At 52.2% G+C, this 23,348-nt stretch overlaps 1 protein-coding gene across 2 annotated transcripts in view; it reads right to left on the bottom strand.

Moving 5' to 3' along the window:
- The window catches only part of FCGBP (Fc gamma binding protein), a 56,894-nt gene that overhangs the window by 4,376 nt on the left and 29,170 nt on the right, over positions 1-23,348 (bottom strand). For both annotated transcript variants that reach the window (XM_090128181.1, XM_090128182.1), the window contains exons 12-20: positions 22,186-22,517; positions 19,734-20,307; positions 17,159-17,757; positions 13,829-14,393; positions 11,320-11,912; positions 9,085-9,502; positions 7,445-7,579; positions 4,846-5,045; positions 920-1,294 (exon numbers count right to left, since the gene is read on the bottom strand). In XM_090128181.1, the coding sequence (XP_089984307.1) occupies positions 920-1,294; positions 4,846-5,045; positions 7,445-7,579; positions 9,085-9,502; positions 11,320-11,912; positions 13,829-14,393; positions 17,159-17,757; positions 19,734-20,307; positions 22,186-22,517 (3,791 nt within the window). The remainder of the gene's footprint in view (positions 1-919; positions 1,295-4,845; positions 5,046-7,444; positions 7,580-9,084; positions 9,503-11,319; positions 11,913-13,828; positions 14,394-17,158; positions 17,758-19,733; positions 20,308-22,185; positions 22,518-23,348) is intronic.

Raw genomic sequence — 23,348 nt, 5'->3', positions numbered from 1 at the left:
TATCTCTACTCTTTGTAATGGGATTTGGGTGAAAAAAGGGGGAAATGAGTCATTGCTCCACCAACTCTCTCATTAGTAGTGGAATTTACCTCCAAATGTGGGTGAAAAAGATGGGAAATGGGTCATTGCTCCGCCAACTCTCTCATTAGTAGTGGAATTCACATCCAAATTTGGGTGAAAAAGATGGGAAATGGGTCATTGCTCCACCATCCCTTTCCTCGGTGGTGGAATTTGGGTGGAAAATGGTGGAAAATGGGTCATTTTTCCGCTATCTCTACCCTTTGTAATGGAATTTGGGTGGAAAAAGGGGGGAAATTGGTCATTTTTCCACTATCTCTATACTATATAATGGGATTTTGGTGGAAAATTGGGGGAAATTGGTCATTGCTCCACCAACTCTCTCATTAGTAGTGGAATTCACCTCCACATTTAGGTGAAAAAGATGGGAAATGGGTCATTGCTCCACGTTATCTCATGATGGGATGAAGGCCAGCACCCGTGGGTGCTACTTCTCCAGAAAATGGGTGGAAAAAAGGAAATCCTGGTTGAAATGAAGGGATGGGACAAGGGATGAAGACCTCGTGGTGCTGCTGGGTTGAAAGATGGCACGTGAAGACCCTTCCTTTTCAATATTTTGGGGCAAAAAAAAGGAGATTCGGATTAAAATAGAGGGAAAACTCAACATGAGGGCAACTTGTGATGATGGTGGGGTGAAGGACGTCACCCATGGGTGCTTCTTCTGCAAGAGATGGGTGGAAAAAAGGAAATTTTGGTTGAAATGAAGGGATGGGACGAGGGATGAAGACCTCGTGGTGCTGCTGCGTTGATGGCTGGCACGTGGAGGCTCCTTCTGACCCATTTGCCTCAAAACCCACCGAATTTAACTCCAACGAAGACCAAAGCATTTAAGACCACCTACCCACACTTTCTTATCCCTCCGGACGGTGACGAAAGCAGCACTGCTGAAGAAATGCAAAGCAACCACCAGAGGTCTGTCCTCATCCTCCTCAACGTCACCCAGCAACCGAAACCAATTTGGGTGAGCGTGGTGACAAAGAGAAGCCACCACGTAGATCCCGACGGCCGTGGTGGCCCCTTGGTTGCCATCAAAGGACACGAAACGTGAGGACGGAACCAAAGTGCAACGTCCGGGTTGCTCTTTGCACAGACGGACGCCGTCTTCCATGGTGCAAACTTGGCCAAATGGGCAACCAGCTGGTTTGCATTGCATGCCGCCCGCTGCGCGACACGTGCAGATCTCGCTGCAGTCGGCGGAGAGGATGGTCTCAGCGATCTGCAAAGAGGGGCAGAGAGCAAGGAGGGACTTCAGGGAGGGAGGAAATGCGAAGTGCAATGGGTTGCTGTCCTGAAAAGGTTGGAAAAGTGGAAGGAAAGGCAAAGTGCAATGGGTTGGTGCTTTGCAAAGGGTGCAAATTGGAAGGAAATGCAGCGTGCAATGGGTTGCTGTTCCAAAACGGTTGCAAAAGTGGAAGGAAATGGGAAGTGCAATGGGTTGGTGCTCTGCAAAGGGTGCAAAAAGGGAAGCAAATGCAAAGTGCAATGGGTTGGTGCTCTGCTAAGGCGGTAAAAGTGGAAGGAAATGCAAAGTGCAGTGGGTTGGTGCTCTGCAAAGGGTGCAAATTGGAAGGAAATGCAAAGTGCAATGGGTTGCTGTCTTGCAAAGGGTGCAGAAGTGGAAGGAAATGGGAAGTGCAATGGGTTGCTGTTCCAAAACGGTTGCAAAAGTGGAAGGAAATGGGAAGTGCAATGGGTGGGTGCTTTGCAAAGGGTGCAAAAATGGAAGGAAATGCAGCGTGCAATGGGTTGCTGTTCCAAAACGGTTGCAAAAGTGGAAGGAAATGGGAAGTGCAATGGGTTGGTGCTTTGCAAAGGGTGCAAAATGGAAGGAAATGGAAAGTGCAATGGGTTGGTGCTCTGCAAAGGGTGCAAAAAGGGAAGGAAATGCAGCGTGCAATGGGTTGCTGCCCTGAAAAGGTGGTAAAAGTGGAAGGAAAGGCAAAGTGCAATGGGTTGGTGCTCTGCAAAGGGTGCAAATTGGAAGGAAATGCAGCGTGCAATGGGTTGCTGTCCTGTAAAGGGTGAAGAAGTGGAAGGAAATGGGAAGTGCAATGGGTGGGTGCTTTGCAAAGGGTGCAAAAATGGAAGGAAATGGAAAGTGCAATGGGTTGGTGCTTTGCAAAGGGTGCAAAAATGGAAGGAAATGCAGCGTGCAATGGGTTGCTGTTCCAAAACGGTTGCAAAAGTGGAAGGAAATGGGAAGTGCAAGGGGTGGGTGCTCTGCAAAGGGTGCAAAAAGGGAAGGAAATGGAAACTGCAATGGGTTGCTGTCCTGAAAAGGTTGGAAAAGTGGAAGGAAAGGCAAAGTGCAATGGGTTGGTGCTTTGCAAAGGGTGCAAAAACGGAAGGAAATGCAGCGTGCAATGGGTTGCTGTTCCAAAACGGTTGCAAAAGTGGAAGGAAATGGGAAGTGCAATGGGTGGGTGCTCTGCAAAGGGTGCAAAAGTGGAAGGAAATGCAAAGTGCAATGGGTTGCTGTCTTGCAAAGGGTGCAAAAAGGGAAGGAAATGCAGCGTGCAATGGGTTGCTGTTCCAAAACGGTTGCAAAAGTGGAAGGAAATGGGAAGTGCAATGGGTTGGTGCCCTGAAAAAGGTTGCAAAAGTGGAAGGAAATGCAAAGTGCAGTGGGTTGCTGTCTTGTAAAGGGTGAAGAAGTGGAAGGAAATGGGAAGTGCAATGGGTTGGTGCTTTGCAAAGGGTGCAAAAGTGGAAGAAAATGCAAAGTGCAATGGGTTGCTGTCTTGCAAAGGGTGCAAAAATGGAAGGAAATGCAGCGTGCAATGGGTTGCTGCCTTGCAAGGGGTGCAGAAGTGGAAGGAAATGCAAAGTGCAATGGGTTGCTGTCCTGAAAAGGTTGCAAAAGTGGAAGGAAATGCAAAGTGCAATGGGTTGGTGCTCTGCTAAGGTGGTAAAAGTGGAAGGAAATGCAAAGTGCAGTGGGTTGCTGTCTTGTAAAGGGTGCAGAAGTGGAAGGAAATGGGAAGTGCAATGGGTTGGTGCCTTGCAAAGGGTGCAAAAATGGAAGGAAATGCAGCGTGCAATGGGTTGCTGTCTTGCAAAAGTTGCAAAAGTGGAAGGCAAATGCAGCGTGTAATGGGTTGCTGTCCTGAAAAGGTGGCAAAAGTGGAAGGAAATGCAAAGTGCAATAGGTTGGTGCTCTGCTAAGGTGGTAAAAGTGGAAGGAAATGCAAAGTGCAATGGGTTCCTGTTTTGTAAAGGGTGCAGAAGTGGAAGGAAATGGGAAGTGCAATGGGTTGGTGCTTTGCAAAGGGTGCAAAAGTGGAAGAAAATGCGAAGTGCAATGGGTTGGTGCTCTGCAAAGGGTGCAAAAAGGGAAGGAAATGGAAAGTGCAATGGGTTGCTGTCCTGAAAAGGTTGGAAAAGTGGAAGGAAAGGCAAAGTGCAATGGGTTGGTGCTTTGCAAAGGGTGCAAATTGGAAGGAAATGCAGCGTGCAATGGGTTGCTGTCTTGCAAAGGGTGCAGAAGTGGAAGGAAATGGGAAGTGCAATGGGTGGGTGCTTTGCAAAGGGTGCAAAAATGGAAGGAAATGGAAAGTGCAATGGGTTGGTGCTCTGCAAAGGGTGCAAAATGGAAGGAAATGCAGCGTGCAATGGGTTGCTGTTCCAAAACGGTTGCAAAAGTGGAAGGAAATGCAAAGTGCAGTGGGTTGCTGTCCTGAAAAGGGTGAAGAAGTGGAAGGAAATGGAAAGTGCAGTGGGTTGGTGCTCTGCAAAGGGTGCAGAAGTGGAAGGAAATGCAAAGTGCAGTGGGTTGCTGTCTTGTAAAGGGTGCAAAATGGAAGGAAATGGAAAGTGCAATGGGTTGCTGTCCTGAAAAGGCTGGAAAAGTGGAAGGAAAGGCAAAGTGCAATGGGTTGGTGCTTTGCAAAGGGTGCAAATTGGAAGGAAATGCAGCGTGCAATGGGTTGCTGTTCCAAAACGGTTGCAAAAGTGGAAGGAAATGGGAAGTGCAATGGGTGGGTGCTCTGCAAAGGGTGCAAAAAGGGAAGCAAATGCAAAGTGCAATGGGTTGGTGCCCTGAAAAGGTTGCAAAAGTGGAAGGAAATGCAAAGTGCAGTGGGTTGCTGTCTTGTAAAGGGTGCAGAAGTGGAAGGAAATGGGAAGTGGAATGGGTTGGTGCTTTGCAAAGGGTGCAAAAGTGGAAGGAAATGGGAAGTGCAATGGGTGGGTGCTCCGCAAGGGTGGAAACGATGGAAGTAAACGCAAAGTGCAGTGGGTGGGAGCTTTGCAAAGGTGGTAAAAGTGGAAACAAATGCAAAGTGCAGTGGGTTGGTGCTCTGCAAAGGTGGAAACAATGGAAGAAAATGCTGTGTGCAATGAGTGGGTGCTTTGCAAAGGTGGTAAAAGGGTGCAAAAAGGGAAGGAAATGCAAAGTGCAAGTGGTTGTTGTCCTGAAAAGGTTGGAAAAGTGGAAGGAAATGCAAAGTGCAACGGAGTGGTGCTTTGCTAAGGTGGTAAAAGTGGAAGGAAATGCAAAGTGCAATGGGTTGGTGCTCTGCAAAGGGTGCAAAAAGGGAAGGAAATGCAGCGTGCAATGGGTTGCTGCCTTGCAAAAGTTGCAAAAGTGGAAGGAAATGGGAAGCGCAATGAGTGGGTGCTCCGCAACCGTCGAAACGATGGAAGCAAATGCAAACTGCAATGGGTTGGTGCTCTGCAAAGGGTGCAAAATGGGAAACGCGTGCACCCTGTGCCCCCCTCACCCCCTTCCTCCCCCACTGCAGGTGTTGCAAAGCAGCAGAGCCTCACCTGGAAGAAGCGGCCGCGGTGCAGGCAGCCGCAGGCGTCGGGGGTGACGCATTCGTCGCCGTTGTACAGCTCTCCTGCTGGGCATGCACAGCCCTCGAAGCAGTGGGTGCTGCACTGGGGGGGGGAGGAGAGGCTGGTGCAGCTTTGGGAGCAGAGGGGGCTGCAGAGCTGGGGTTGGGTGCCCACGGGGCAGGAGAGGGCTGTGGGAGGTGGGGGGGAGAAGGGGGAGGAGGGGGAATGGGGGAAAGGAAAGAGGAGGAGATGAAGGCAAAGGGGAAAGGGAGGTGAAGGAGGAAAAAGGGAAGGAGGAAGAGGGGAGGGGGAGGAGGAAGGGAAGGGGTGAGAAGAAGGAAGGAGAGGGGGGCAAAATAGGGGAAAGAGGAGGAAATGAAGGAAAAGAGGAAAGGGAGGTGAAGGAGGAAGAGGGAAGGGGGAGGAAGGGAAGGGGTGAGAAGGAGGAGAAGGAAGAAGAGGGGGGCAAAATAGGGGAAAGAGGAGGAGATGAAGGAAAAAGGGAAGGGAGGTGAAGGAGGAAAAAGGGAAGGAGGAAGAGGGGAGGGGGAGGAAGGGAAGGGGTGAGAAGGAGGAGAAGGAAGGAGAGGGGGGCAAAATAGGGGAAAGAGGAGGAGATGAAGGAAAAGAGGGAAGGGAGGTGAAGGAGGAAAAAGGGAAGGAGGAAGAGGGGAGGGGGAGGAGGAAGGGAAGGGGTGAGAAGGAGGAGAAGGAAGAAGAGGGGGGCAAAATAGGGGAAAGGGGAAAAGGAAGGAGGAAAAGGAGATGAAGGAGGAAAAAAAGGAGGAGGAAGAAGGAAGGGGGAGGAGGAAGGGAAGGGGCGAGAAGGAGGAGCAGGAAGGAGAGGGGGAAGAGGAGGAAGAGAGGGGTGAAATTGGGGAAGGGGAAAAGGAACGGGGAAAAGGAGATGAAGGAGGAAAAAAAGGAGGAGGAAGAAGGAAGGGGGAGGAGGAAGTGAAGGGGTGAGAAGGAGGAGAAGGAAGGAGAGGGGGAAGAGGAGGAAGAGAGGGGTGAAATTGGGGAAGGGGAAAAAGAAGGAGAGAGAAAAAAGGAAAAGAATAAAAGGAGGTGAAGGAGGAAAAAAGGAAGGGGGAAGAGGGAAGGGGAGAATGGAAGGGAAGGGGAAAGGGGGGGTAAGAAGGAGGAAGAGGAGGGGAAGGGGGAGGAGGAAGGGGAGAGGAAGGGGGAGGAGGAAGAAGAGGAGGAGGGGGAGGAGAGGAGAGAAATAGGGGAAGGGGCAAAGGAAAGAGGAGGAAATGAAGGCAAAGAGGAAAAGGAGATGGAGGTAAAATGGAAGGAGGAAGAGGGAAGGGAAAAAAAGAAGGGAAGGGAAGGGGTGAGAAGGAGGAAGAGAAGGGGAAAGGGAGGAAGAAGAGGAGGAAGAGAAGGATGTGGGGGAGAGAGGGGGGAAATAGGGAGAAGGGGCAAAGGAAAGAGGAGGAAACAAAGGAAAAGAGAAAAAGGAGATGAAGGAGGAAAAAAGGAAAGAGGAAGAAGGAAGGGGGAGGAGGAAGGAAAGAGGGAAGAGGGGGGATGAGAAGAAGGAAGAGGAGAGGGGGAAGAGAAAGAGGAGGGGGAGGGGGAACGAAGGGGGAGGAGGAGGAGGAGGAGGAAGAAGAGGAGAAGGAGGAGGAAGAGGAAGAGGAGGAGGAAGAGGAAGGGAAGGGAGAAAGGGAAAGGGGAAGCAGGGAGGAGGAAGGGAAAGGGAAGAAGGAAAGGGGGAAAAGGGATGGGGGAAGAGGGATTGGGGAAAAGGGAAAAGGGAAGGAAGAGGAGGGGAAGGGGGAAGGAAGGAGGAGGCGTGGGGGAAGGGAAGGAGGAAGAGGGGAGAAGAGGAAAAAGAGGGGGGAAAATCAAAAGGAAAAAGAACGGAAGAGGAAAAGGAAGGAAAAAGGGAAAAGGAAAAAGCAGGAACGGGAAGAAAAGCAGAAAAGCAAAGAGAAAAAACAGGAAAGCAAAGGAGGAAAAAAGAGGAAAAAGAGAAATAAAAAGGAAGAAAGGGAAATAAAGGGGGGGGGGAAATGAGAGGAAAAAGGCAGGGAAAAAAGGGAAAAAACACCATCAGGGTTTTGCTGCTGCAAACTGCGTGCAACTGCATCCCCCCCTTAGCAAAATGCATGCACTGCATCACGCAAATGCATCCTCCCTTGCAAAAATTCATGCATTACAACATGCAAAGGACCCTCCCTTGCAAAATAATGCATGCAAACAGCACGCAAATGCATCATCCCTTGCAAGAAATGCATGCATTACAACATACAAATGCACCCGTCTTGCAAAATGCATGCACTGCATCGTGCAAATGCATCATCCCTTGCAAGAAATGCATGCATTACAACATACAAATGCACCTGTCTTGCAAAATGCATGCATTGCATCGTGCAAATGCATCATCCCTTGCAAGAAATGCATGCATTACAACATACAAATGCACCTGTCTTGCAAAACGCCTGCATTGCACCACACAAATGCACCTCCCCTCCAAAAACGCCTGCACGACGGCCTGCAAACGACCCCCCCTCCCCCCCTGCAAAACACAAGCCCTGCTGCACGCAACCCCTTGCAAAGCTCAAGCAATCCAACTCACGGCACTTGGCTGCTTCCCTCCACTCCTGCAGCTGCCCTCCTGCAGCCTGGCATGCAGCAGCGTAGGCCTGCAAGCTGCGGCACAGCGTGGGGCTGCCTTCATCCTCTGCTGCATCATCGCCCCTTCTTTGGGCACCTGGAGGGGTGGGGACATCGTCGTCACCTCTGTTGTCCCCCCTATTCACCCCCCGATTGTCCCCTTTTTGCTTTGTCACCTGCACTGTGGCACCCATCCCCTCCTCGCCTGCTTTGTCACCCATTTGTCACCCACTTTCTCACCCCCTCTCCCACCCATTTGTCACCCAATTTCTCCTGTCCCCCACTTTGTCACCCCCTTCTCCCACCCATTTGTCACCCACTTTGTCACCCACTTTGTCACCCAGTTTCTCCTGTCCCCCACTTTGTCACCCTCTGCTTCGTCACCCACTGTTTTGTCCCCCACTTTTTCACTCCCTCTCCCACCCATTTTTCACCCACTGTGTTTTGTCACCCACTTTGTCACCCTCTGCTTTGTCACCCACTGTGTTTTGTCCCCCACTTTGTCACCCCCTCTCCCACCCATTTGTCACCCACTTTCTACCCTCCCCCACTTTGTCACCCCTTCTCCCACCCATTTGTCACCCAATTTCTCCCCTCCCCCACTTTGTCACCCCCTCTCCAACCCATTTGTCACCCAATTTCTCCCCTCCCCCACTTTGTCACCCCTTCTCCCACCCATTCGTCACCCACTGTGTTTTGTCCCCCACTTTGTCACCCCTTCTCCCACCCATTTGTCACCCACTTTCTCCCCTCCCCCACTTTGTCACCCCTTCTCCCACCCATTTGTCACCCAATTTCTCCCCTCCCCCACTTTGTCACCCCTTCTCCCACCCATTTGTCACCCAATTTCTCCCCTCCCCCACTTTGTCACCCCCTCTCCCACCCATTTGTCACCCGATTTCTCCCCTCCCCCACTTCCTCACCCCCTCTCCCACCCATTTGTCACCCAATTTCTCCCCTCCCCCACTTTCTCACCCCTTCTCCCACCCATTTGTCACCCACTGTGTTTTGTCCCCCACTTCCTCACCCCTTCTCCCACCCATTTGTCACCCAGTTTCTCCTGTCCCCCACTTCCTCACCCCCTCTCCCACCCATTTGTCACCCAATTTCTCCCCTCCCCCACTTTCTCACCCCATCTCCCACCCATTTGTCACCCACTTTCTCCCCTCCCCCACTTTGTCACCCCCTCTCCAACCCATTTGTCACCCAATTTCTCCCCTCCCCCACTTTGTCACCCCTTCTCCCACCCATTTGTCACCCACTGTGTTTTGTCCCCCACTTTGTCACCCCTCTCCCACCCATTTGTCACCCAGTTTCTCCTGTCCCCCACTTCCTCACCCCCTCTCCCACCCATTTGTCACCCAATTTCTCCCCTCCCCCACTTTCTCACCCCCTCTCCCAACCATTTGTCACCCAGTTTCTCCTGTCCCCCACTTTGTCACCCCTTCTCCCACCCATTCGTCACCCAATTTCTCCCCTCCCCCACTTTGTCACCCCCTCTCCCACCCATTTGTCACCCAATTTCTCCCCTCCCCCACTTTCTCACCCCCTCTCCCACCCAATTTCTCCCCTCCCCCCATTTCCCACCCCCTTCCCCCTCACCTTCTTTCCCACACATCTCCATCCCGCAGCTCTCCACGTAATCCCTGGGCGTCACCACCTTATGACACCCCCCAAACGGCCCCTTTGCATCCTCCAGGATGTCACAACCGCTCTTCTCCACTCGGGGACAGGGTGACCAAGGCGACCCATGGTTACACCCTTGGGTGGGGATCCCCCATTTCTCCCCCAGCTTCTGTGGCTCCGTCACATCGTTGGCGACGTCCCCGTCGAAGTCACCGCAGAGACCACCTGTGTGACCCTGGTAGGTGCTGGGCAACGACACCAGGACGTAGGTGGCACCATCGTAGAGCAGCTTCAGACCCCCCCTTGCCCTCAGCACCCGGTGGATGCCCTCCTGTGTCACCGTCACCGCATCCGAGCCGATGGAAACAGGGAGGAGGTGACGCTCTCCATCCACCTGCAAGACAGGAGAAGGGGTGAAAATCGGGTCGCCCCAGCCTGCTTCCACCCTCCCCCCCCCCAAGATTGGGGTTGCAGTGCAGAATGGGGGGGGTGCGTGCGTTGCTTTCTGCCCCAGGATGGTTTTGCATGCAGAACTGGGGCTGCACGTGCGTCTTTGCAGCAAGAAATGGGGTCTGCGTGCTTTGCTTTGCGCCCTGAAATGAGTCTGCACCACAAAATGGGGGCTTGCATGCTCTCCGTTGCATCCCAGAATGGTTGTGAATGCAGAATGCAGGTTGCACGTCATCTGTGCAGCAAGAAATGGGGTCTGCGTGCTTTGCTTTGCACACCAGGATGGCTTTGCATGCAGAATGGGGGCTGCACGTGCATCTTTGCAGCAAGAAATGGGGTCTGCATGCTTTGCTTTGCACCCTGAAGTGACTCTGCACCCGAAAACAGGGCTTGCATGCTCTGCTTTGCACCCCAGGATGGTTTTGCATGCAGAACGGGGGCTGCACGTGCATCTTTGCAGCAAGAAATGGGGTCTGCATGCTTTGCTTTGCACCCTGAAGTGACTCTGCACCCCAAAAAGGGGCTTCCATGCTCTGCTTTGCACCCCAGGATGCTTTTGCATGCAGAACGGGGGCTGCACATGCAACTCTGCAGCAAGAAATGGGGTCTGCGTGCTTTGCTTTGCACCCTGAAGTGACTCTGCACCCGAAAACAGGGCTTGCATGCTCTGCTTTGCACCCCAGGATGGTTTTGCATGCAGAACGGGGGCAGCACGTGCGTCTTTGCAGCAAGAAATGGGATCTGCATGCTTTGCTTTGCACCCTGAACTGACTCTGCACCCCAAAATGAGGCTTGCATGCTCTGATTTGCACCCCAGGATGGTTTTGCAATCCAAAACTGGGGTTGCGTGCATTGCTTTGCACACCAGGATAGTTTAGCATGCAGAATTGGAGTTGCACATGCGACTCTGCAGCAAGAAATGGGGCCTGCGTGCTTTGCTTTGCACCCTGAAATGAGTCTGCACCCCAAAACGGGGCTTGCATGCTCTGCTTTGCACACCAGGATGGTTTAGCATGCAGAACAGGGGTTGTGTGCATTGTTTTGCACACCGGGATGGTTTAGCGTGCAGAATTGGAGTTGCATGCATTGCTTTGCAACACAAAATTGGGGTTGCATGCATTGCTTTGCACACCAGGATGGTTTAGCGTGCAGAATTGGGGTTGCACACATTGCTTTGCTATCCAAAATTGGGCTTGCATGCATTGCTTTGCATCCTGGGATGGTTTTGCATGCAGAGTGGGGGTTGCACACACTGCTTTGGAATCCAAAATTGGGGCTGCATGCATTACTTTGCACACCAGGATGGTTTTGCATGCAGAATTGGAGTTGCATGCATTGCTTTGCAACACAAAATTGGGGCTACGTACATTTCTTTGCACACCAGGATGGTTTTGCATGCAGAATAGAGGTTGCACACATTGCTTTGCAATCAAGGATTGGGCTTGCATGCATTGCTTTGCATCCTGGGATGGTTTTGCATGCAGAGTGGGGGTTGCACACACTGCTTTGCAATCCAAAATTGAGCTTGCATTGCTTTGCATCCCAGGATGGTTTTGCATGCAGAATGGTGGCTGCACGCGTTGCTTTGCAACACAAAATTGAGCTTGCATTGCTTTGCATCCCAGGATGGTTTTGCATGCAGAATGGTGGCTGCACGTGTATCTTTGCAAGCAAAAAATGGGCTCAGCACGCTCCGCTGAAACGAGTTTGCACCCCAAAACCAGCTTCCCAAACCGGAGCCCCACTGCACCCTGCACTCACCTTCACCTCCCCTTGCACGCCCCGCTGCAACCTGACGGTGACGCCGTGCACCGTGACCAGCAGCTGCCTCACCAGGGGCTCTGCTCCGTTCATCTCCTTCTGCACCCTCACCAGGAATGGCTGCAACCCTTCCTCCTCTCCAGCTGCAGCCAACGTATAAGTACAAGTCCCACCAAAATGCAACAGCACTCCATCAAATGTCCGGAAGGTTGCAGCACCCAAAACTTCGCAACGCCCGCAACCGTCAGGGTAGCAACCCCTCACTCCATCCTGCACCATGCACGCTTCGTTTGCACCGCAGCTGGCCGGCTCGCATTGCACCTCGCCGTTCCCTTTGCAAACGCAACGCTCGCTGCAACGTTCGCAGGGATAAAACTCCTCACCCTTCTGCAAATAACGACCGGCGTGCAAACAACCGCACTGAGGAGCCGGGATGCAGCTTTCGCCGCTTTGCAAGAAGCCAGAGTTGCAAAAACAGCCTTCTGTGCAAGGGGAGGAAGGGTCGCAGCCGTCGTCTTCCTCCTGGTTGGAGCAGCTGGAGGAGCAGGCGACGCCGCAGAGCTCGTAGTGCTGGTTGAGAGGGCAGACGGGGCCTGCAAAAAATAAGGGGGGAGGGTTGCAAAGTGGGGGGGGGGGTTTGCAAAGTTGCAGGGGGATCCGTGCGTGGCGTAGCAACTGCGGGGTGCAAAGCAGGAAGGGTTAGTGCCTGCAAGGTGCAGAACCTTCCTGCACGTGCAAAACGGCAGTGCAATGGCAAAAGCTTCCTGCAGGTGCAAAGGCACGATGCAGTTGCAAAAGTTTCCTGCAGTTGCAAAAGCTTCCTGCAGTTGCAAAAGCTTCCTGCAGTTGCAAAGCCACAGTGCAGTTGCAAAACATTCCTGCAGGTGCAAAGCCAGAATGCAAATGCAAAAGCATCCCTGCAGGTGCAAAGCCACAGTGCAATTGCAAAAGCATCCCTGCAGGTGCAAAGCGACAGTGCAATTGCAAAAGCATCCCTGCAGGTGCAAAGCCACAGTGCAATTGCAAAAGCATCCCTGCAGGTGCAAAGCCACAGTGCAATTGCAAAAGCATCCTGCAGGTGCAAAGGCACAATGCAGTTGCAAAAGCTTCCTGCAGTTGCAAAGCCACAATGCAGTTGCAAAAGCTTCCTGCAGGTGTAAAGCCAGAATGCAATTGCAAAAGTTTCCTGCAGGTGCAAAGGCACAATGCAATTGCAAACACACCCTGCAGCTCCTGCAAGAGCAAAGCCAGAATGCAATTGCAAATGCTTCGTGCATGCATGCAAACCCTTCCAAGCAAACCCAAAGCCCTCCGTGCATGCAATTCCCAAAACCTCCAAGCAAACTTTAACCTCTCATGAATGTGTGCAAACTCTCACTCTCCAAGCAAACCAAATCCCTTCTGTGCAAGCTGGAAACACACCATGCATGGATGCAAACCCCTCCAAGCAAACCCAAAGCCCTCCATGCATGCAAACCCCAACCCTCCAAGCAAACTTAGACCTCTCATGAATGCATGCAAACCCCAACCTTCCAAGCAAACCCAAACCCTTCAGTCAAGCTGGAAACACATCGTGCATACATGCAAATCTTTCCAAGCAAACCCAAAGCCCTCCATGCATGAAGACCCCAAAACCTCCAAGCAAACCCAAAACCCTCCATGCATGCAAAGCCCAACCCTCCAAGCAAACCCAAAGCCCTCCATGCATGCAAACCCAACCATCCAAGCAAGCCAAAACCCTCCATGCAAGCTTGAAACACATCATGCATGCATGAAAACCCCTCCAAGCAAACACAAATCCCTCCATGCATGCAAACCCCAACCTTCCAAAGGAAACCAAAACCCTTCTATGCAAGCTGGAAACACATCGTGCATGGATGCAAACCCCTCCAAGCAAACCCAAAGCCCTCCATGCATGCAGACCCCAAAACCTCCAAGCAAACCCAAAGTTTTCCATGCAAGCAAGCCCCAAAACCTCCAAGCAAACTTAGACCTCTCATGAATGCATGCAAACCCCAACCCTCCAAGCAAGCCAAAACCCTCCATGCAAGCTAGAAACACATCATGCATGCATGCAAACCCCTCCAAGCAAACCCAAAGCCCTCCATGCATGCAGACCCCAAAACCTCCAAGCAAACCCAAAACCCTCCATGCATGCAAACCCCAACCCTCCAAGCAAGCCAAAACCCTCCATGCAAGCTTGAAACACATCATGCATGCATGAAAACCCCTCCAAGCAAACCCAAAGCCCTCTATGCATGCAAACCCCAAAACTTCCAAGCAAACCCAAAGCCCTCCATGCATGCAGACCCCAAAACCTCCAAGCAAACCCAAACCTTTCCATGCAAGCAAGCCCCAAAACCTCCAAGCAAACTTAGACCTCTCATGAATGCATGCAAAGCCCAACCCTCCAAGCAAACCAAAACCCTCCATGCAAGCTGGAAACACACTGTGCATGCATACAAACCCCTCCAAGCAAACCCACACCCCTCCACGCCCCCAAACTCACTGCAGAAAGCCGTGGTGCGCCAAGGTTCGATGCCGACCCTCTGGCTCTGACAGGCGGTGACGTAAGCACCGACAGCACTGCACACCACCTCCTGGTGACCCTTATAGAGGCAGGCATCAAAGAGGCAGTCCTCAAAATACGGCGCGGGGTCGATGACGCCGTGGCAGTTTGCAAAGGGCCCCTTCTGCTTCACCAGCAGCCCGCAGTGCTTGTCGCCGCGGTAGACGCGCTTCTCCGCTTCGCTGCAAACGCTGCAGTCCCCTCTGCATTCTGCGTTGCAACCGGGGACGTCGGCCACTTTCCAAGAGTTTCCGAAGGTGTTTTCATCCTCGGCTAATTGGCCGTCGGGTAATGAGAAGTCGTCAGCCGGGTCGCCGTCGGCGTTGCCGCACAGACCGCAGACGGAGCGGGCGTAGGTGCTGGGGAGGAAGACGCGGGCGTAGCTGTGCCAATCGAAGGTGACCACGAGGCCAAAGTCAGTTTCGAGGAAGGCGTGGGGGCCGCTGGCGTAGGAGTAAAGTTGGTGGCTGTGGCGGAAGGGGAGATCCACCAGGATGCCGTTCACCTGGAAGGGTGGTGGAGGAAAGGCGCGGTGGTGAGAAGGGAGGTTGTGACTCAACTGGGTGTCGGGCAAGGGGCTTTAAATCCAAGTAGGGGGCTCACAAAGGCCTTGCGACCCAACCATCCATGGTGCAAAGACCGTGCAACCCAACCAGATGTTATGCAATGGGCTTCAAATCCAAGTAGGGGTCTCACAAAGGCCTTGCGACCCATCCAGATGCCAGACAATGAGGCTGCAACCCATCCAGATGTCTCACAAAGACCGTGCAACCCACCCAGATGTCAAGCAATGGGCTTTAAATCCAAGTAGGAGTCGCACAAAGGCCTTGCAACCCAACCATCCATAGTGCAAAGAACATGCAACCCAACCAGATGTTATGCAATGGGCTTCAAATCCAAGTAGGGGTCTCACAAAGGCCTTGCGACCCACCCAGATGTCAAGCAATGGGCTTTAAATCCAAGTAGGGCTCTCAGAAAGACCTTGCGATCCAACCAGACGTCATGCAATGGGCTTTAAATCCAAGAAGGGGTCTCACAAAGGCCTTGCGACCCAACCATCCATGGTGCAAAGACCGTGCAACCCACCCAGATGTTATGCAATGGGCTTCAAATCCAAGTAGGAGTCTCACAAAGGCCTTGCGACCCATCCAGATGCCAGACAATGAGGCTGCAACCCATCCAGATGTCTCACAAAGACCGTGCAACCCACCCAGATGTCATGCAATGGGCTTTAAATCCAAGAAGGGGTCTCACAAAGACCTTGCGACCCAACCATCCATGATGCAAAGACCATGCAACCCACCCAGATGTTATGCAATGGGATTTAAATCCGAGTAGGACTCTCAGAAAGACCTTGCGACCCACCCAGATGTCACGCAATGGACTTCAAATCCAAGAAGGGGTCTCACAAAGACCTTGCAACCCACCCAGATGTCATGCAATGGACTTCAAATCCAAGTAGAGGTCTCACAAAGACCTTGCGACCCATCCAGATGTCATGCAATGGACTTCAAATCCAAGTAGAGGTCTCACAAAGGCCTTGCGACCCATCCAGATGTCAAGCAATGGGCTTTAAAGCCAAGTAGGGGGCTCACAAAGGCCTTGCGACCCAACCATCCATGGTGCAAAGACCGTGCAAACCACCCAGATGTCAAGCAATGGGCTTCAAATCCAAGTAGGGGTCTCACAAAGGCCTTGCAACCCACACAGATGTCACACAATGGGCTTTAAATCCAAGTAGGGGTCTCACAAAGACCTTGCGACCCACCCAGATGTCAAGCAATGGGCTTTAAATCCAAGTAGGAGTCTCACAAAGGCCTTGTGACCCAACCATCCATAGTGCAAAGACCTTGCAACCCACCCAGATGTCAAGCAATGGGCTTTAAAGCCAAGTAGGGGGCTCACAAAGGCCTTGCGACCCAACCATCCATGGTGCAAAGACCGTGCAACCCAACCAGATGTTACGCAATGGACTTCAAATCCAAGTAGGGGTCTCACAAAGGCCTTGCGACCCATGCAGATGCCAGACAATGAGGCTGCAACCCATCCAGATGTCTCACAAAGACCGTGCAACCCACCCAGATGTCATGCAATGGGCTTTAAATCCAAGAAGGGGTCTCACAAAGACCTTGCGACCCAACCATCCATGATGCAAAGACCATGCAACCCACCCAGATGTTATGCAATGGGATTTAAATCCGAGTAGGGGTCTCACAAAGGCCTTGCGACCCACCCAGATGTCATGCAATGGACTTCAAATCCAAGTAGGGGTCTCACAAAGGCCTTGCAACCCACCCAGATGTCAAGCAATGGACTTCAAATCCAAGTAGGGGTCTCACAAAGGCCTTGCAACCCACCCAGATGTTAAGCAATGGGCTTTAAATCCAAGTAGGGGTCTCACAAAAACCTTTCGACCCACCCAGATGTCATGCAATGGGCTTTAAATCCAAGTAGAGGTCTCACAAAGGCCTTGCGACCCAACCATCCATAGTGCAAAGACCTTGCAACCCACCCAGATGTCAAGCAATAAACTTTAAACCCGAGTAGGGCTCTCAGAAAGACCTTGTGACCCATCCAGATGCCAGACAATGAGGTTGAGAGCCTACCAGATGACTCTCAAGGACCTTGCAACCCACCCAGATGTCATGCAGTGAGGTTATAACCCATCCACCCATGGTGCAAAGACATTGCAGCCCATCCAGACGTCACACAAAGAGGTTGCAACTCATCCAGACGTCACCGCAATGAGGTTGCAACCCATCCAGACATCTTACAAAGACCTTGCAACCCATCCAGATGCCCCAGAAAGCCTTGCAACCCATCCAGATGCCCCAAAAAGCCTTGCAGCCCATCCAGACATCACACAAAGACCTTGCAACCCATCCAGACATCTTACAAAGACCTTGCAACCCATCCAGATGCCCCAAAAAGCCTTGCAGCCCATCCAGACATCTTACAAAGACCTTGCAACCCATCCAGATGCCCCAAAAAGCCTTGCAGCCCATCCAGACGTCACAGAAAGAGGTTGCAACCCATCCAGATGCCTCACAAAGACCTTGCAGCCCATCCAGACGTCACATAATGAGGTTGCAACCCATCCAGACGTCTCACAAGGACCTTGCAACCCATCCAGACGTCTCGCAAGGACCTTGCAACCCATCCAGATGTCATGAAATGGGGTCGCAACCCAACCAGACGCCCCTCAAGAACCCTTCGACCGCTTCCCCTCCCTTTTTCCCCTCCCCTTCTTCCCCCCTTCCCTCCCAATACCTTCAGTTTCTTGGGCTCCGCCTGGCTGAGGCTGAGGGTGACGTTGTAGACCTTCAAGGTGACCTCTTTGGTGTAGGACACCACTTGGCTGCCCCGATGGTTGTTCTGCACGGTGACGACGAAGGGGACGAGCGTGGGGTCGGGCGAGCAGAGGGCAGCAAACTGATAAACGCACGTCCCCATGAAGTCGTAGCGCCGCCCGTCGAAGGTGGTGTAGTGGGGATCCCCAGTGGCCACGCAGACGAACCTCTCTGCAGCCACGCATTGCCTGACGCCCTTCTCCACGCGGCACTGCTCGCCCGCTTTGCAGCTGCCCTCGTTGCAAACCACCAACCCCAAATCCGCGTCGCAGCGGCAGCGCGAGGTGCACATCTCGTCCGCCCAAAACTCCTCTCCTGGTGGGTGGTAGAGACCGTCGTGGGTGCAACCACAGCTGGAGGTCGGCACGCACTGAGCTCCGCTGAGGACGTAGCCTGGGTCGCAAGCACAGCTTTCCACGCAGGGTTGGGTGCAAGATTTGGGGGCGTCGGGGTCGGTGCAGGTCGCGGGGCAGGCGGTGCCGCAGGGTTCGTAGTGGCTGTGCTCAGGGCAGGGCAACGCTGCAAAAGGAGAGGAAAGGAGGGGGTTGCAAAAGGGAGCGGAAAGGAGGCAGTGTTGCAAAAGGGAGCAGAAAGGAGGCAGGGTTGCAAAAGGGAGCAGAAAGGAGGCAGGGTTGCAAAAGGGAGCAGAAAGGAGGCAGGGTTGCAAAAGGGAGCAGAAAGGAGGCAGGGTTGCAAAAGGGAACGAAATGAGGCAGGGTTGCAAAAGGGAGCGGAAAGGAGGCAGGGCAGCAAAAGGGAGCAGAAAGGAGGCAGGGTTGCAAAAGGGAGCAGAAAGGAGGCAGGGTTGCAAAAGGGAGCAGAAAGGAGGCAGGGTTGCAAAAGGGAGCAGAAAGGAGGCAGGGTTGCAAAAGGGAGCAGAAAGGAGGCAGGGTTGCAAAAGGGAGCAGAAAGGAGGCAGGGTTGCAAAAGGGTTTGCAGAAACGAGGCAGGGTTGCAAAAGGGAGCAGAAAGGAGGCAGGGCAGCAAAAGGGAGCAGAAAGGAGGCAGGGTTGCAGAAGGGAGCAGAAAGGAGGCAGGGTTGCAGAAGGGAGCAGAAAGGAGGCAGGGTTGCAAAAGGGAGCAGAAAGGAGGCAGGGTTGCAAAAGGGAGCGGAAACGAGGCAGGGTTGCAGAAGGGAGCAGAAAGGAGGCAGGGTTGCAAAAGGGTTTGCAGACTTCGAGTTTGCACACGGAGGGTTTCAATGCAGCGTGGGGTTTTGTGTGCATAACGCTCGGTGTGGTTGCAGCGTGCAGTGTCTGTTCTCAAGGCGTGCAAAATAATGCAGTTGCACGCTGCAATGCCTCGAGGACAGGTATTGCACCGAGCATTTTGCACCCAGCATCCATCCTTGGAGTGTTGCTTGCAAAACACTCAATGCATTTGCATGGTGCAATATCTGTCCTCGAGGCATTGCACGGTGCAAATTGTTTTGCATGCAGCAGACCAAGAATGCATGCTGGGTGCAAAAATGCTAGGTGTGGTTGCAGCACGATGCAATATCTGCCCTTGAGGCATTGCACTGTGCAATTTATTTTGCATGCAACAGCCCAAAGATGGATGCTGGGTGCAAAATGCTCGGTGCAATATCTGTCCTCAAGGCATTGCACCGTGCAGCTGCATTATTTTGCATGCAACTCTCCAAGAGTGGATGCTGGGTGCAAAAATGCTCAGTGTGGTTGCAGCACGGTGCAAGATCTGTCCTCGAGGCATTGCACCATGCAATTTATTTTGCATGCAACAGACCAAGGATGGATGCTGGGTGCAAAAATGCTCAGTGTGGTTGCAGCACGATGCAATATCTGCCCTTGAGGCATTGCACTGTGCAAATTATTTTGCATGCAGCAGCCCAAGAATGCATGCTGGGTGCAAAATGCTCAGTGCAATATCTGTCTTTGAGGCATTGCACCGTGCAACTGCATTATTTTGCATGCAACAGCCCAAAGATGGATGCTGGGTGCAAAATGCTCAGTGTGGTTGCAGCACGGTGCAAGATCTGTCCTCGAGGCATTGCACCATGCAATTTATTTTGCATGCAACAGACCAAGGATGGTTGCTGAGTGCAAAATGCTCAGTGCATTTTCACATTGCAATATCTGCCCCGGGGACATTGCAAATGCACACAGCACTTTGCTTGCAGCACCTTAGGGATGGATATTGTGCCATGCAAACCCACGCAGCCCTTTGCACCCCGAAAACCGATTTCACACCACGCAAATGCGCCGTGCAAACACACACAGAGTGCTTTGCATGCAACGACCCGTGCACGGATAACAACCCCCATGCAAAACACACGGAGCATTTTGCAAGCAACACCCCTGAGCTGCACACCCTCATGCAAAAGCACGGAGCATTTTTTTGCACGCACCCGGAGCTGTTTGTCCTGCTGAGAGCTTTGCACGCATCGCCCCTGCTCCCAGAACCACCCCAGTTTTGCAAAACCCCACAGCAAAAGCAGCAAAACCCCACAGCAGAAGCAGCAAAACCCCATCGCTCACAGCACCCCGACGGCGTCCTCCAGTCGTGCACCACAGCCCCGTGCTTCCTGCAGGTGGACGCATACGTCTCCAACGTCTTGCAGAGGATTTTCTTCGCTCCGTCGCTCATGCAAACATCATAAAGGCAATTCCGGAAGAAATCTCGAGGGTTGACGACGTCGTGGCAAGCTTTGAAGGGTCCCTGGAAGCTCTTTTTGATCAACCCACAGTGCTGGTTGCCTGAGTACAGCTCTTGCTTCTCCTCCTCGCACACGGGGCATTCCCCGTTGCAAAAATCCCAACAGAACGGATCCTCATCGGGGACTTTCCAGGTGGAGGCCCACGAGATGATGGAAGAGGTGAGGTTACCAGCTTGCATGGGGATGTCATCCCCCGGCTCCAGGTTGAAATTGCCACAGAGGCCACAGGTTTGCTCAGAGTAGCTGCTGGGGAGGTCAACTATCAGGTGCCAGTTCCAATCGTACGTCACCCGGAGGCCAAAATCTGTCTGAAGCACTGCTGTCATCCCACTCTGGAAGATCAGCACCCTGTCGTCCTGCAGGGTGACTGGGAGAAGGGTGAGCACGCCGTCCACCTGGGTGGGAGCAGCAAGTGAGCGTCAGTTGCGGCTGCTTTGCATGCAGCTGCTCAGCAGTTGGCATGCAATTGTTTTGCTCTCGCGCCGTGCATTGGTTTCTGCAGCTCTGTGCAGAAATTTGGCCCCGTTTTGGCCCGAATCTTGTCTATTTTGATACAAAGTCTGCTTGGTTTTGGCGGAAATCTGATTGTTTTGGCCCAGAACTTGACCACGTTAGGCTCAAATCCTGGCCATCTTGGACCCAAACCTTGTTTATTTTGGACGAAATATTGTCTATGTTGACCCAATCCTTGACCACTTGAGACCAAAATCCGGACTATTTTGGACCCAAACCTTGTTTATTTTGGACCAAATATTGTCTATGTTGACCCAATCCTTGACCACTTAAGACCAAAATCCGGACTATTTTGGACCCAAACCTTGTTTATTTTGGACCAAATATTGTCTATGTTGACCCAATCCTTCACCACTTGAGACCAAAATCCGGACTATTTTGGACCCAAACCTTGTCTATTTTGGACCAAATATTGTCTATGTTGACCCAATCCTTCACCACTGAAGACCAAAATCCGGACTATTTTGGACCCAAACCTTGTTTATTTGGGACCAAATATTGTCTATGTTGACCCAATCCTTCACCACTGAAGACCAAAATCCGGACTATTTTGGACCCAAATCTTGTTTATTTTGGACCAAATATTGTCTATGTTGACCCAATCCTTGACCACTTGAGACCAAAATCCGGACTATTTTGGACCCAAACCCTGTTTATTTTGGACCAAATATTGTCTATGTTGACCCAATCCTTGACCACTGAAGACCAAAATCCGGACTATTTTGGACCCAAATCTTGTTTATTTTGGACGAAATATTGTCTATGTTGACCCAATCCTTGACCACTTGAGACCAAAATCCTGACTATTTTGGACCCAAATCTTGTTTATTTTGGACCAAATATTGTCTATGTTGACCCAATCCTTGACCACTTAAGACCAAAATCCTGACTATTTTGACCCAAACCTTGTTTATTTTGGACGAAATACTGTCTATGTTGACCCAATCCTTCATCACTTAAGACCAAAATCCGGACTATTTTGGACCCAAACCTTGTCTATTTTGTACCAAATATTGTCTATGTTGACCCAATCCTTGACCACTGAAGACCAAAATCCTGACTATTTTGGACCCAAATCTTGTTTATTTTGGACGAAATATTGTCTATGTTGACCCAATCCTTGACCACTTGAGACCAAAATCCGGACTATTTTGGACCCAAACCTTGTCTAATTTGGACCAAATATTGTCTATGTTGACCCAATCCTTGACCACTTAAGACCAAAATCCGGACTATTTTGGACCCAAACCTTGTTTATTTTGGACCAAATGTTGTCTATGTTGACCCAATCCTTGACCACTGAAGACCAAAATCCGGACTATTTTGGACCCAAACCTTGTCTATTTTGGACCAAATATTGTCTATGTTGACCCAATCCTTGACCACTTAAGACCAAAATCCGGACTATTTTGGACCCAAATCTTGTTTATTTTGGACCAAATATTGTCTATGTTGACCCAATCCTTGACCACTTAAGACCAAAATCCTGACTATTTTGGACCCAACCTTGCCCATTTTCGACTCAGAATCTGCCCATTTTGGCCCAAACCTTGGCCACTTCAGACCCAAACCCTGCCCATTTTGGCCCAAATCTTCACCAGTTTAGTCCAATCTCTGCCAATTTTAGCCCAAATCCTGCCCATTTTAAGCCAAACTCTGCTCATTTTACCCAAACCCTGCCCGTTTTGAATCAAACTGCCCACTTTGGCCCAAACCTTGCCCATTTTCGACCAAACCCTGCCCACTTCGGCCCCACTCACCCTGACTTTGCCCACTTCCCTCCAATGGATGGAGATGCGATGCCCGTAGACCTCAATGTTGGCCAAGCTGATGTAGGAGATGGATTTCACCTCACCCCTGATCCGATTCTTGCCCTGCACCTTGAAGGGCACCAATTTGGGGTCGTTCCCACAGAATTCAGCCATGGTGTAGGTGCAGGTGCCTTCGAAGTCGAAATCCAGCCTGTCGAAGGTGCGGTAGTGGGGGTCCCCCCAAGCCCAGCATGAGGCCACCAAGGAGGGGACACACTTGGCTTGGCCATCCTCTGTCTTGCACATCTCCCTCGGTCGGCAGCCGAGGGCTTTGCAGGGGTCTGCAAGGGGGAAGAAACACCCACAGGGGATGGGGAGGGGGAAAAAGGATGGGGAGGGGGAAAAGGATGGGGAGGGGGAAAAAGGATGGGGAGGGGGAAAAAGGATGGGGGGAGAAGGATTTGGGGGGAGGGGAAAGGATGGGAAGATGGGAGAAGGATGAGGAGGGGGAAAGGGGAGGGGGAAATGATGGGGAGGAAAGGATAGGGGGAAAGGATGGGGGGGGAAGAATATGGGGGGGAAGGATATGGGGGAAGCATATGGGGGAGAAGGATGGGGGAGAAGGATGGGGAGATGGGGAGAGGGGAGAAGGATGAGGAGGGGGAAAGGGGAGATGAGGAAAGGATGGGGAGGAAAGGATGGGGAGGAAGGATGGGGGGGAGAAGGATGGGGGGGAGGAAAAGGATGGGGGGCAGGAAAAGGATGGGGAGTGGGGAAGGATGGGGAGGGGTAAAAGAGGGGGGGAGAGGATGGGAAAAGGATGGGGAGGGGAGTATGGGGGGGGGAGAAGAATGGGGAAGGGAAAGGATGGGGAAGGGAAAGGATGGGGGAGGGAAAGGATGGGGGAGGGAAAGGATGGGGGAGGGAAAGGATGGGGGGGAGAAAGGATGGGGGGGAGAAAGATGGGGGGGAGACAGACGGGGGGAGGAAAAGGATGGGGATTGGGGAAGGATGGGGAGGGGTAAAGGAGGGGGGGAGAGGATGGGAAAAGAATGGGGGGGAAGGATGGGGGGGAGAAGTGTGGGGGGGAGAATTATGGGCGGGAAAGAATGGGGGGGAAAGGATGGGGAGGGGGAAAGGATGGGGAGAGAAGGGGGCGAGGAAAAGGATGG

This window comes from Phasianus colchicus, chromosome 32, assembly GCF_987193195.1.
Source record: "Phasianus colchicus chromosome 32, bPhaCol1.hap1.1, whole genome shotgun sequence".
Classification (NCBI taxonomy): Eukaryota; Metazoa; Chordata; class Aves; order Galliformes; family Phasianidae; genus Phasianus; species Phasianus colchicus.
This window is presented reverse-complemented; position numbering and strand designations above follow the sequence as displayed.